General features: G+C 39.5%; 2 protein-coding genes across 3 annotated transcripts in view; one reads left to right on the top strand and one right to left on the bottom strand.

Annotated features, from left to right (window-relative positions):
- The window catches only part of Dnaaf6 (dynein axonemal assembly factor 6), a 41,990-nt gene extending 29,805 nt beyond the window's left edge, over window positions 1-12,185 (bottom strand). The window contains exons 1-2 of the mRNA XM_052746473.1: window positions 12,096-12,185; window positions 3,251-3,421 (exon numbers count right to left, since the gene is read on the bottom strand). Coding sequence (XP_052602433.1) covers window positions 3,251-3,418 — 168 coding nt within the window. The 5' untranslated portion in view covers window positions 3,419-3,421; window positions 12,096-12,185. The remainder of the gene's footprint in view (window positions 1-3,250; window positions 3,422-12,095) is intronic.
- Window positions 12,186-12,313: 128 nt separating this feature from the next.
- The window catches only part of Nup62cl (nucleoporin 62 C-terminal like), a 69,118-nt gene continuing 68,655 nt past the window's right edge, over window positions 12,314-12,776 (top strand). The window contains exon 1 of one of the 2 annotated variants that reach the window (XM_052746453.1): window positions 12,314-12,495. The gene's annotated coding sequence lies outside the window, so the exon portion shown is untranslated. Of the gene's footprint in view, window positions 12,496-12,531; window positions 12,629-12,776 lie in introns of those variants that run through there. The other variant, XM_052746462.1, reaches the window with a different exon arrangement.

Genomic DNA, 12,776 nt, shown 5'->3' with positions numbered 1-12,776 from the left:
ATTTTTTTGGTCGAACTAAATCCCTGGTTCCAGCCCAGTGAATCGTATATCCCTTGGGAGAGGAGGAATGAGCCACATTCATCTCTATGAAGGTTAGAACCAAGTGTCAGTAGAAAAGCATTGGCACTTTGGGGTTTGGGCAGTGTTTGGTTATAGTCAGATGAAAGACAGACTTATGGGAGTACTTTATTGAAATAAGAGTAAGTAGAAGCTAAGAATTTAGACATCAAAGGATCCATTTAAAAGTCCTAATAACTGTTCTTATCTCTCTCTACTTTGGGGATGAAATGTTGCTCTTTTCCCCACTTCCTAATGCAGCAGCTTCCAATTTACAGTGCCAGATGAATGCCAAACCACTTTTTTCATACAGCCATATGTTTATTTTGCCGTCGTTTTTATTATGTTTTTATTAGTGTGCACACCCTTGCAGAACAATCTTCACTCTTTTCGACCCAGTGAAACACATACTTAGCCCATCACCTCACTGGCCCCTTTCAGGAATTCTTGGATATGTCAATGCAATCTCAAGTTTCTTCCTAATTGTTCATTCTAACATCAGCCTCTGAGGTTCTGAGTCACTCCATTACTGGTGGTCAAAATATCCTTATTTCCATGAATTCTGGCACACTAGCACCTCTAACTCCCCCTTTTAGTTCTTGCCCTCATAATCCAAGACTTCAGACATGTACAAAAGTTGCAGAGTCCTGTTTGGGTGAGAAGAATAATGTCTGTCCTTGTATGTTGTTAAGAAAGCTCATCTGGGTCTCTATTATGTCAAACTATCCCAAAAGTTATAAATCATAAATTAATATGTAACATCACAACAGTGTGTGAGATGGTAATGTTTTTCCAAAAGGAGATCTAAAACTGTATGTGTGGAGTTAAGGAACTGCAGATATTTTTATGTGAAAATCCCAGTAGTATTCTGGACCGATTTTGTTCTGTTTAATCACCGAGGTCACATAAATGTGTGGTACTTTTATTAAATTATTAATCATCAGAATACTAATAGTCAATCAGAGCAAAGCAGTTCTTGGAACACAAGGGCCTCTTGTTTTGCAGTGTCTCTTTCCATAGAAAATTTAAATCAGTAGAAATGAAACCATGAGCATTCTGGCAAAAATTGATATGCTCTTCATGGACAGTTATGATTGGATGAGTATATTAGAGCGAAGGGGAGTTTCAATTTATTAACTTAATCAAAATAAATGATTAAAAATAAAATTTCAAGTGAGGCGGTAGAATGAAATAATAAAACACCACCTGGTAATTGTTTTCTATAAGGGAATCATTTAAGCCTGTACCATGTATCTACAGTCAATTATCTGAGCAATTTGTCATTCCAATCCATGTCACTTTGTAATACTGGAGAGATTTTTGAACATCCTTGTCACAGTGTCTAAAGATTGGTGGAATCTTATTTCCCGTAAGTCTTGAGATCACCTGGGAGTTTGAAAAACAACAGACTCTCTTCCCAATCTCCCAGAGAATTAACAATTCATTTAGAAGAGGGATGGTGTAAATGAACCAATGTGTATGCAACAGTTTTCTTGCTGTTTTTCAGAGTCCATTTTAGAGAACACATCATTCTTGTAATCATTTCCTAGTTCTCAGGATTGATACATGTTAAAAACGAAAGGCATTTTCTCCCCAGGAAAATTTAATAGTTCAGTAGGAACATTAATTATTCTCCCACTGTACTGAATCTCTAATTCTATACCCTCTAATGTTATCTGTACTGAGATGTCTGAGTGACCAATTATCTCAAAATTGCTTATAACCCACACATACACAATCATATATTATTATGGTAATTTTCTATTATGAATTGTGCAATTCAGTAAAATGATGTTACAGTCTCTCTATTTTCGTAAACACTCATCTTTCCTCCTAGAAAAATCTCTAGTTGCAAATAAACATCCTTCCACATAAACACCAAAGGGAAGAGGGTTTGTAACCAGGGCTGATCTTTACCTCTGTATCAGTTCCAATCACAAGCTCTGCTTAACAATATTAAGGGTTTCTGTCTTTCAAATACTTACTTTACTCTATGTAGTATAAGCCTATCTTTCCCAGGATGTATGCTCTGAAAAGTTAGCATTTTGCTGTTTCACCTTAGGGAGCAAAATGTATCCAACTTCGTGGATACCCTGCATCTAACTTTTTCTCCCTGTGTCTTACGTGTTGTATATATTTGATGCTATTATCAATGACTTGGTTTTTCTTTGTTTGGTTCTACTAAGGCTTTTCTCTAAAACTCCACGTCTCCTCACCTTGGCTCTATGCTGACTCAGTAGTCCTCTTCTACAAATTTTATTTTCATTTCCTATCTTTTTGAATTCTGATCTGTTTCACCTAATGAGGTTGGATATTGATCTGGGCCACTGAATTTTTCACACTACATCAAAAAAAAATGGAAGGAATAAATTGATATATACTTTCATAGAACATGGTTTATGTGTGGGCATAGTATAATTTCATTAAAATAATTTTATGGAAATTGAAATGTTCTGATATAGCAGGATAATCGTGCACCAAACTTTCTTTATCCTGGCTAATCTAATTAATTGCCAAAGCTCACTTCTATTTAAGGAGGGAGGGAAGACCAGGGTGTCCGGGAAATAATAGCAGTGGCCTTGGACTGGTAACTCTTCTATCCTAAATGAAGCCAATCTTACTGCTCCAACGTTTAAAGATGCTACCTGTCCAGACCCCCAAATGAAAATCACCTGATTATATATCTAAGCATGTGCTGGGAAACGCCTGTTAGTAGACGAAAGCTATTTTTCCCTATCATTTGGCTTAAATATTTTGTTGTTTTCATATGTAGGCCTTTTTTTTGAAATTAAGAGACTAGGAATGGGAAATCAATTAATACTGCATAATTGAAAATATTTCCTTTGTAGAAATATTGTCTAGGCATAAACAATCCCAGCTACTCCTCTCTGCAATGGTTGTCAAGCATTCTTTGACCATAAATACAAATGACAAACATTCTGAAATGTGGCTACTGCTGCCATAGTTACAGAACTATTTTCCTATTCAGTGTTCAGGTGGTGTAGAAAAAAATATAATTATGTTTGCTAGAAATGTACTAGAGGTTATAGTCTCATGCATAATAAGCCTTGCAGCCTCCTATGCGTGTATCAGATGACAGTGCTGCTCCCACAGCAAGGTGGGGACGAGGTGTTCAAATACAGTTCCACAACTTCCTTTAGCATAATTAATATATCTTTAAGTGCATGGCCACCTGTTCAGCATCCAAATCATCCTCTTCCTCAGGATACAGTAGACTGGACAGTGCTTGCAGGGCCGAGACAGAAGACAATGTCTCAACTTTCATATTTTTAGCTTCCATGCTTTTTGCTTCCAAATTTCCTGTTTCCATATTTTCAGCTGCTTCATTTTCTGATTCCATATTCTAAGGGAAAAGATGATCAGGCACACTTCACTTTTCTAAGACATAAAGACTTGTTTCATTCTCATGTCTCCCTTCTTTCAGTGGCTCACTCTGCCATCTCTGACATATTTGCAAATACTTGTAAAGTCCTCCACATCTGTATTTTTTCTAAGTCACAGAACCCGGGGAACCGAGTAAATCCAGGCTTTCTGACTGCTTTACTAAAACTTCATGTTCAATCTAACAAGCACACACTGAGTAACTACATAAGTGAGTCTTGGGTTTTAGGGTGCTTAAGAGCAACTAGGTGGAAAGCTTCAGATAGAGCTCAATTGCAAAATGCTTGCTTACCATGCTCAAAGACCTGGGTTTAGTTCCCAGCCTTGCAAAAACAGAAAAAGAATCCCTTGGGGGCTTGATGAAAAGTACAAGTTGTCATAAGCTATGTACTATTATTTAGGAAAACAGGTTTTACACTATCTTTTTTAATCTGTTTCATATCAGCTGTTCAGGCTGTATATTCCAGTTTGTGAATTGAAAAAGATTTTGCTTCAGGGATATACCCAGGTAACCTTTACTCATTTCTCATATTTGCCTCAGGTAAGTGTGTTCCTTTCTGCTTCATTTATACTGTTAATTAACCTTTGATGAGACCTAGCCTTACAATGACATTTGAAAACTCTAATGCATTGGTTCATTTTAGTGAAATTCATGAACAAAGAAACGTATGTTTTTATGATTATAACAGTAATACTGAATCCTATCATCCCAGTAGCAATTTTGAAAATAATCCCTGCAGTTACATCCACAGCAGGACAGTTAAGATCTTAAAAAATATATCTCAGAGGTGTCAGGCTTTAATGAGTAACCTGAAAAAGACTGTAGAGTTGTGCTTACTGTTGGTAAATTGGGCATAACTGAAATAGGTATTTTTCCCACAATTTTACAGCTATTTTTAAAACATCATTTTATAAACTTCACTCTCAGGGAACATTTCTCTAGCAGTTTTAATTAAATTTTACATGAAAACTTTGCATTGTGCCTAGAATGGTAATAAATGTTCTGATATACTCACTTGTCAAAATGACCTGTATTGAAGATGGTGTTTTCCAAGTCTTGTTTTACAAATATTTTTACTTTCTTTGTTGAATATATAACTGATTTTGATACCTTCTAGGGATGTCAAGGGTACAAAATGCTAACTTCCTCTGTATCTCTAATATGGAGGCAAAATATACCAGCCAAGAATGAGGGGGCTGGGGTCATGCTGTTTGGAATTGGATCCATCATGTACTTCTTAGCTCTGTGGCTTTGAGCAATTATTTAAATTCTCTCTACCTAATTTTCTTTATCTGTAAAGTAGAGGATAATAATAGTGTCTGTCTCTTTGAATTGTTACAAGTATTAAGTAGCTTACTACATATGAAAGAGCCTGGACTAGTAGAGGGTACATAGAAGCACTCAAGCTATGTTGCCTATCATTAGTTCTTTAAAAGTTTCATTTTGCTGGGCATGAATATCACTTTTAATAATGATGTCGAATAAGTTAATGATAAAGCTCATTACACTGGAAACTCATTAAACCAGAAAAGGTAAAGTAAAAGGTGACAAAACAATTTCTCTCACAGTATGGTCTGGTAGGCGGCTATGGAAATGAATAATTGACACATATTAAATTAAACAAAAGAGGCTTCTGTTTATAGTTTAAAATTCTTCTTTGATTATGTGTTCATTAAATATTTAGCCAACATAGAAAGCAAGATGTTTATTTAAATATTTTCTACCTTTGACAGTGAAAAGGAGAAACGCACCCAGACATCAGATATAATTAGTATCCTGACTGAAACTGTACAATGATGTGTTCAAGAAACAAATATAACAGAAATTGCTTCTTACATTAGCATTGACTGCTCTATAAACTTTATAATATGATGGTCAATAATACAACACTAATGACCGTGGTTGCTTAAATATGAAAGGTTATATAACATCATTATCTGAAACCTAGTTCCCACAGATACTTGTATGCTCATGAGGCTTCTGAGACTTCAATAGGGGGCCACGGAGAGAAGAGTAAACAGACCATCAAACTAAGCCACAAGAAAGATATTCAGAAGGTCCAAATATAGCATCTGATGTGGCATTAGCAACAGCTACTCATGCAGTCTTCTCTGACTGGCAGGGACATGGTAGCAGGACTTTCTGGATGAAGAGAGGTATTTAGAGCAATGAAGGACCTCCAGTTGCGGGCAGGTGGAGGTATAGAAGGAAGGGTGTGGTTATTGAGAAACGCCAGGGGTTTAGAAGCTAGATGACTATTCAGAATAGGGCCAGGATCAAAATTCCAGAGGGAAAACAGTTACATAAGCCAGGCCCTGCCTCAGCGGCTTTCTGTCATCCAGCAACCACAGTGGAGGTGAGGAAGGAAAATTGCGGCTCAGAAAGTGTATTAGACACAGGATTGAGGAAAAACAAATTAATTCTACATTTCTACCAGTTACTTGGGAAGGCTCTGACTGGGTCTTGGGTGGGAAACAGGCAGTTTGGGCACTGGGAAGCTATACATATAGAAAGAACATCTTCAAAAACCACAGCTGGAATTTAGTCAGCAGTTGCTGAATACTGAATGAAATATGATTAAATTCATAGGAATGTGGCATTTCAAAATAGTAACCTTGGAAGGTTATATACTGATGTAAATTATGGCATCAATGCTCCAAATATTTTAGAAATTTTCTTTTCTCTTGGCATTTCCTTCATATGTATCACTAAGAAAATAGATATCATTACAGCATCATTCAGTTTGATTACACATCGGATTTGTCTCTGAGTGATTTCCAGATATATCTAGACAACCACATTCAAAATATGAAGATTTGCTTCTTTGAGAATATTAAAAAAATATGATATAGGCCTCAAGGCAGTTCTAAAAATACTAGTCTTGAATGCAATTTGAGTAATAGCAACATCATTAGAATAAATATGTTAGCTGCTCAAAGTGACTGCACTGAAGGCAGACCACATCTTGGGGTATAGGTCTGTGTTTAAAAATTAATTCTCCAAGCCGGGCGGTGGTGGCGCATGCCTTTAATCCCAGCACTCGGGAGGCAGAGCCAGGCGGATCTCTGTGAGTTCGAGGCCAGCCTGGGCTACCAAGTGAGTTCCAGGAGAGGCGCAAAGCTACACAGAGAAACCCTGTCTCAAAAAACAAACAAACAAAAAAAAATTAATTCTCCAGAAAAGTTCTTAGTAGTTAATATCTTATATACCTGAAGCATATTGGGAATTGGACTCCCAAATTATGCTGGCATAAAATCACAATGACTCACATTATAGCTAATGGGAGCCAAAATATGATAAAATGGACACTTTTATAAAAAAAATATTTCACTATACCAAATATAACAATCTGTAAGCAAATAATAAGTCCTGATAAATCTGATGATACATTTTGAGAAACAAAAGAATCACAAATATTTTGTGAATAACTAAATAGCTGAAAATATCAAAAACGAAATCAATTGTGTGAATTATTAGAAAAGTTGTAAATCCAATGAAAATGAAACTTCTACCAACATTTTAGAAGTCTAGTAAGTCAAAAAATAGTATTAAATTAAAAGATACTTATCAAAGCTCATTTCATATGATCATCATTTTTTTTAAAAAAAAGAAGGCCGGGCGGTGGTGGCGCACGCCTTTAATCCCAGCACTTGGGAGGCAGAGGCAGGCGGATCTCTGTGAGTTCGAGGCCAGCCTGGGCTACCAAGTGAGTCCCAGGAAAGACGCAAAGCTACACAGAGAAACCCTGTCTCGAAAAATCAAAAAAAAAAAATAAATAAAAAGAAAGAAAACTTGCCTTTTTAGGTTTTATTTGTCAGTTTGGCAATCACTGATTTCAGGATATAGCCCTGGTAGCCAAATTTTCTGCCCTTCTCAACACATTTTTCTCCTACATGTAGTCTACATTTTGTTAATAATGTACTCTGTAGCTTGCTGCCTTTGAATCTTAGAGTACATTCTTCTAATTACTAGACTACTTGGGCAGACTAATGTGGTAATTTTTTTTAAAGTAAAAACTTCTAGAGCTTTGGAGCCTATGTTTCAATGTGGCATTTATACCTCTTTTATTAAGTTTCTTGGAACAATTTCATACACATGATTACATAATGAATTCTTATTCCTTTCACCTCAACACCCTCACTTATCTCGTTCCTATCAATTCCTTTCCCAGATTAGTGATTTGGGGGTTTGGTTTTGTTAGACATCTATGTGACCACTGAATTTGAACTACCCATTGGAGCTGGTAGGGTCACCAGTGGGTACACAAAAGCAATGTAGTCTCCCTACCTGAATCATCTGCAGCAAACAGTTCAGCAGTGAGAGGGGTTTCCCTAGTCTTTCCTCATCCACATATTTTAAACAGGCCAAGATTAGGATAAGGGTTGTGGTAAAGTACTTGCCTAAAATCCTGTATGAGGCCTTGGGCTTGATCCTAGCAAAGTGGGGCTAGAGCATGAGAAAGAGCAAAGAATGTTTTTCTTGAGGTGTGTCCATTTAGAAAATAAATGTTCTAGGCCTCTGTTTTTTCTTTCACTCCCCAATACCAAAAGCAGCTCTTCTATACAGAGCTTTGATTTTCCTACATCAATCTGAGCCTTTAGAGCCTCCAGAGATAAAAATGTAGTTGGTGGATATCTTGCTAACCAATAAAAACAACAGACAGATCCCAGCTGGATCAACAACAGAGAGGGAGAACAAGGAATAGGAGACCATGGTAAATGAAGACCACATGAGAATAGGAAGAAGCAAAGTGCTAGAGAGGCCCACAGAAATCCACAAAGATACCCACACAACAGACTGCTGGCAATGGTCGAGAGACAGCCCGAACTGACCTACTCTGGTGATGGGATGGCCAAACACCCTAATTGTTGTGCTAGAAACCTCATCCAACTACTGAGGGATCTGGATGCAGAGATCCATGACTAGGCCCCGGGTGGATCTCTGGGAGTCCAATTAGCGAGAATGAGGAGGGTTTATACGAGCGAGAATTGTTGAGACCAAGGTTGGATAAAACACAGGGACACATAGCCAAACTAGTGGAAACACATGAACTATGAACCAATGGCTGAGGGGTCATCAACTGGATCAGGCCCTCTGGATAAGTAAGATGGTTGATTAGCTTGAACTGTTTGGGAGGCCCCCAGGCAGTGGGACCAGGTCCTGTACTCAGTGCATATGCTGGCTGTTTGAAACCTGGGGCCTATGCAGGGACACTTTGGTCAGCCTGGGTGAAGGGGACTGGACCTGCCTGGACTGAATCTACCAGGTTGAACTCAATCCTCAGGGGAGTCTTTTCCCTGGAGGAGATGGGAATGTGGGGTGGGCTGGGGGGAAGGCAGGAGGGGGGCGGGAGGGAGGAGAACAAGGGAATTCGTGGCTGATATGTAAAACTAAATTAAATTATAAAATTAAAATAAATAAATAAATAAAAATTAAAAAAAAACAAAACAGTCCAGAACCAGTTGGAACCAAAACACTGGGACCAGTTAGGGACTAAAATTGTGTATCAAGAAGACTCCAGGTCTATGGCACTGAGGCATTATCAATAGCCTTTGGGATCAAGGCAGACTTTGTGAGCCTAGCACCATTCTTTGTAATTTATGTATTTTTTGGCCTCCATACACAGCATCTATAAGAAAGGCTTTTTAACTACTTGGAGAAAAGTGAAAGTTAAGTTAGTATAGTATACATACTTTACTAAGTATATAAAGTATAGGGAATAGTTCTAACATATTTTACTAAGTACACAGAGTAAATGGAATCAGGAAATGAAAAACCACCAGATATAGCTGGGGGGGGGGGTGGCTCAAGGGTAGAGTCCTTGCCAAACGGGGAAGAAGCCGTGAATTTCATCCCAGGCGCTGCAACAACATCAGCAAATCATCAAATAGCATCCTGTCTGAACTTAATAGGTGCAAACATGTCCCCAGGGAGAATTCTGTGATGACTGAATGACTTCAAATATTTCAAAATCTTTTTTCTCTCTAAATACATTTAGCATTTTCTACAACTTTATTTATATAGTGCCTTATTTAGCAATTCTGTCCAAAAAATTCTTTTGAGAATGCAAAAATAAACATCATCTCTGCTCATATCTGAATTTAATGATAATATTCTGACTGTTTTTGTCTACTTTTGGTTATGCTTAGGATTTTAATCTAGGGCCTTATGCTTGTAGGGAAATATTCTATTATGGCACACTAATGTATTCCTGCCATTAAAAAAACAATCTTGCGGGGGGGGGGGGGGGAGTGCTGGTAGGATGGTTCAGTGGTAAGAGTCCATGCTGCTCTTCAGAGGACTTAACTTTAGTTCCCAGCACCCACATCAGACATCTCAAACTGCCTGTAATTCCAGCTCTAGGGAGATCTAGTATCTCTGACTTCCTGCCATTAAAAAATTATCTTGGGGGGAGCTGGTAGGATGGCTCAGTGGTAAGAGTCCATGCTGCTCTTCAGAGGACTTAACTTTAGTTCCCAGCACCCACATCAGACATCTCAAACTGCCTGTAATTCCAGCTCTAGGGAGATCTAGTATCTCTGACTTCCATAAGCATCTGCACTCTTGTGCTCATATCCCCACACAGACACACATAACTAATTTTTTGACAACTATACTCATCAGTAATTCTCTGCCTACTGAAACTAATTCAGTTATGGACTGGGGATGAAGTTCAATGTGTTCATAAGTTCATAGGTATGTTCATAAGCATGCCAAAGGTCCTTGGTTCAACAGGAGATAACCATGTTATGTCTTTAATACCCAAGAATATTTCCTTTTTTATATTTCTACCATTTGCTACCCTAAAAACATAACTACGGGAGCTTACTAAGATTTCTGTCACAAACTTAAAATATAGTTAACTGAAAATGTTTTTTTTAAGTATCTGGAATTTTTCAGAAACATAAATGCAAGCCAGTACTTGAGGTACAGCTACTCAGAAGACTGAGGCAGTTGAGGCAAGTCTGGCCTACAGAGCTCAAGGCCAGCCTGGCCAACTTAGTGATACTTTGTCTCAAAATGAAAAATGAAAAACAAAAAGAGGGCATAGAGATAGGGCTCAGTGACAGCATGTTACCTAAACTTAAAAACATAAGCCTCGTTTGATTTAATAAATCTGTGTCCGCACTTTATCTAGGTTACTTATAAAAATGGAATCTCAGCTGGGCAGTGGTGGCGCACGCCTTTAATCCCGGCACTCGGGAGGCAGAGCCAGGAGGATCTCTGTGAGTTCGAGGCCAGCCTGGGTTACCAAGTGAGTTCCGGGAAAGGCGCAAAGCTACACAGAGAAACCTGTCTCTAAAAACTAACCTAAACTAAACTAAAATATAATATAAAATAAAATAAAATAATGGAATCTCTACCATCCTTTGAAAGACGTGTTGCATTGCTTTAAGACTTGGTCTTCTTACCTTGACCAGGCTGACCTTGAACTCCTAAACCCAAAGGAACCTCACACATCAGCCTTCCTAGCAACTGGTACTACATGATCTCCAGAGTGAGTTTATATACTGAGATGGAAAGCTTTAATTTTTATGAGGCTCATCCTGCGCCATCAAAAACTATGTAGTATATTTGAAATCCTAGCACTTGGAAGGTTGCGGGCCTTTTTAAGGAAGCCTGGACTAAATAGTAAAGGGGATGGGGTGGGGTGCTATATAGCACATTTCAGGAAAACTTAATACATTTGGCAATAATTTATTCTTAGTTTCATATTCAACTTCTATATAAAGAGTGTTGACTGGTAATTTTTCTTTCAGTTCTTTGAAGTGTACTCCTAAGGTCAAAGACCTGGTTTTGTTTATTTCTGTAATCCGGGTTTTGAATCCTTACCACAACAGGAAACTCTTAGAATTAATGATCCTTATCTCTCTGCTCATTCCTCAGATTCAATTTTTGTCACAGTGATGTATATTTTTAATGGTATAGTCAAATGACAAAATACTCTCCTAATCAGCCTCTGGTGGAGTAGAAGGATTTTTAAGGTATAAGTAAGCTTTGTCCACTATGTTCTGACCCAGTAAACGCGGGTGCTATGGCTCTCCAGTCCTCGAGGATGTAACCAACGTCCTCAGAACTCTGAGGCCGCTGAAATTCTCTCCCACAGAAATATTGCTCCATAGGGGAGCCATTTTATTTTTATTTTCCTGTTTGAAAGGCGTTACCGAGGGCACTCTTCCTCCATTTCCCAACCAAGGCCTGCTGGTACATAATACTGCTTGTTCACATAAAACGGAAGGTAAGGTGAGTCTTCCAACTTTGACCACCCAGACCCTACCTACGAGGAAACAACTGACACTCTCAAATTATTTTTTAATGGAAAGGAGGGACGCATTGAGAGTGTGTGAGACCTGAGAAAGGAAATTTGGGAAATATTTGGATGTTCATTTTTGTTTTGCTACAGTGGGTCAGTACCCAGGCCTTCTCTAGGAGTTTTTCTAGAAGCAACATCCTGCTCTGGGTGTTAAGGAGGGTGGGACTTCGGGAACATTCGCCTCTACTTTGAGCAACATAGGCCTTTTGAGGGGTATCGCGCCGAGCCCTCGAGTATTTTAAATTCTCCCTAGTTTCTCCAACTGTCGCAGCGTTCAAGGTCCCCCTCTGTTTTCCCCTTCTACGGTTCAATTTTCCTCACCTTGGTCAATGCTCCGGCCACAGCCTAGGCTCCGAAAATAGACTGCCGCTCGCTGTGCGTCGCTCTGTTGCCTGGGTAACAACTTTGTTAAACCCCTCTCCCACCTCCCACCTCGGGTTCCCGCTTGACTCTGCTAGCCAATCACAGAAGAGTGTCCTTTGAAACAATACCAGAGGCAACCAATCCCAGCGCGTCCCGTTCGGGGTCTCTAGCTGCCCTTTCTAGTTAAGTAGGTCGACCCCGAGTAAGCAGCCGTATTTGTAGCGGGCTAGCTCCTGGGAGTTGGCTGCTTCCCCGCTGGAGTAGGTCCGGCTCCGGTCCGCCGCCTTCTCCCGACAGCTTCCCACCAGCCTGCGCGGTTACTTTGCGGACGGGATAGCAAGCTCGCTCAACCACGGAGGTAAGAGCACGACGTTTACGTTTGCCCCATAGGCTTGTTGCATCTAGCTCATTTTTTTTTCCTTCCCCGGTGGCGAATTCCGGGTCCGAGAACTCATTACCTTCGGCAAATCTGGAGCAGCGGACGCGGAAGGGTAAGGCTCGTGGGCTAGGGTTGAGAAGCGTGGTGTCCGCGATGTTCTCGCTCTCCACGCCCCCCTCCCGTGACAGAGACACGTGTTGTGCCTCTGTCCCTGCCAGGCACTGGCTCATCGGGAGACTGTACAGTGGTGGTCGCGGCGG

Source organism: Peromyscus californicus, unplaced genomic scaffold (assembly GCF_007827085.1).
Source record: "Peromyscus californicus insignis strain IS unplaced genomic scaffold, ASM782708v3 Scaffold_10__1_contigs__length_136768540, whole genome shotgun sequence".
NCBI lineage: Eukaryota > Metazoa > Chordata > Mammalia > Rodentia > Cricetidae > Peromyscus > Peromyscus californicus.
Note: the sequence above shows the minus strand (reverse complement) of the source record. Positions and strands in the feature narration are given on the sequence as shown.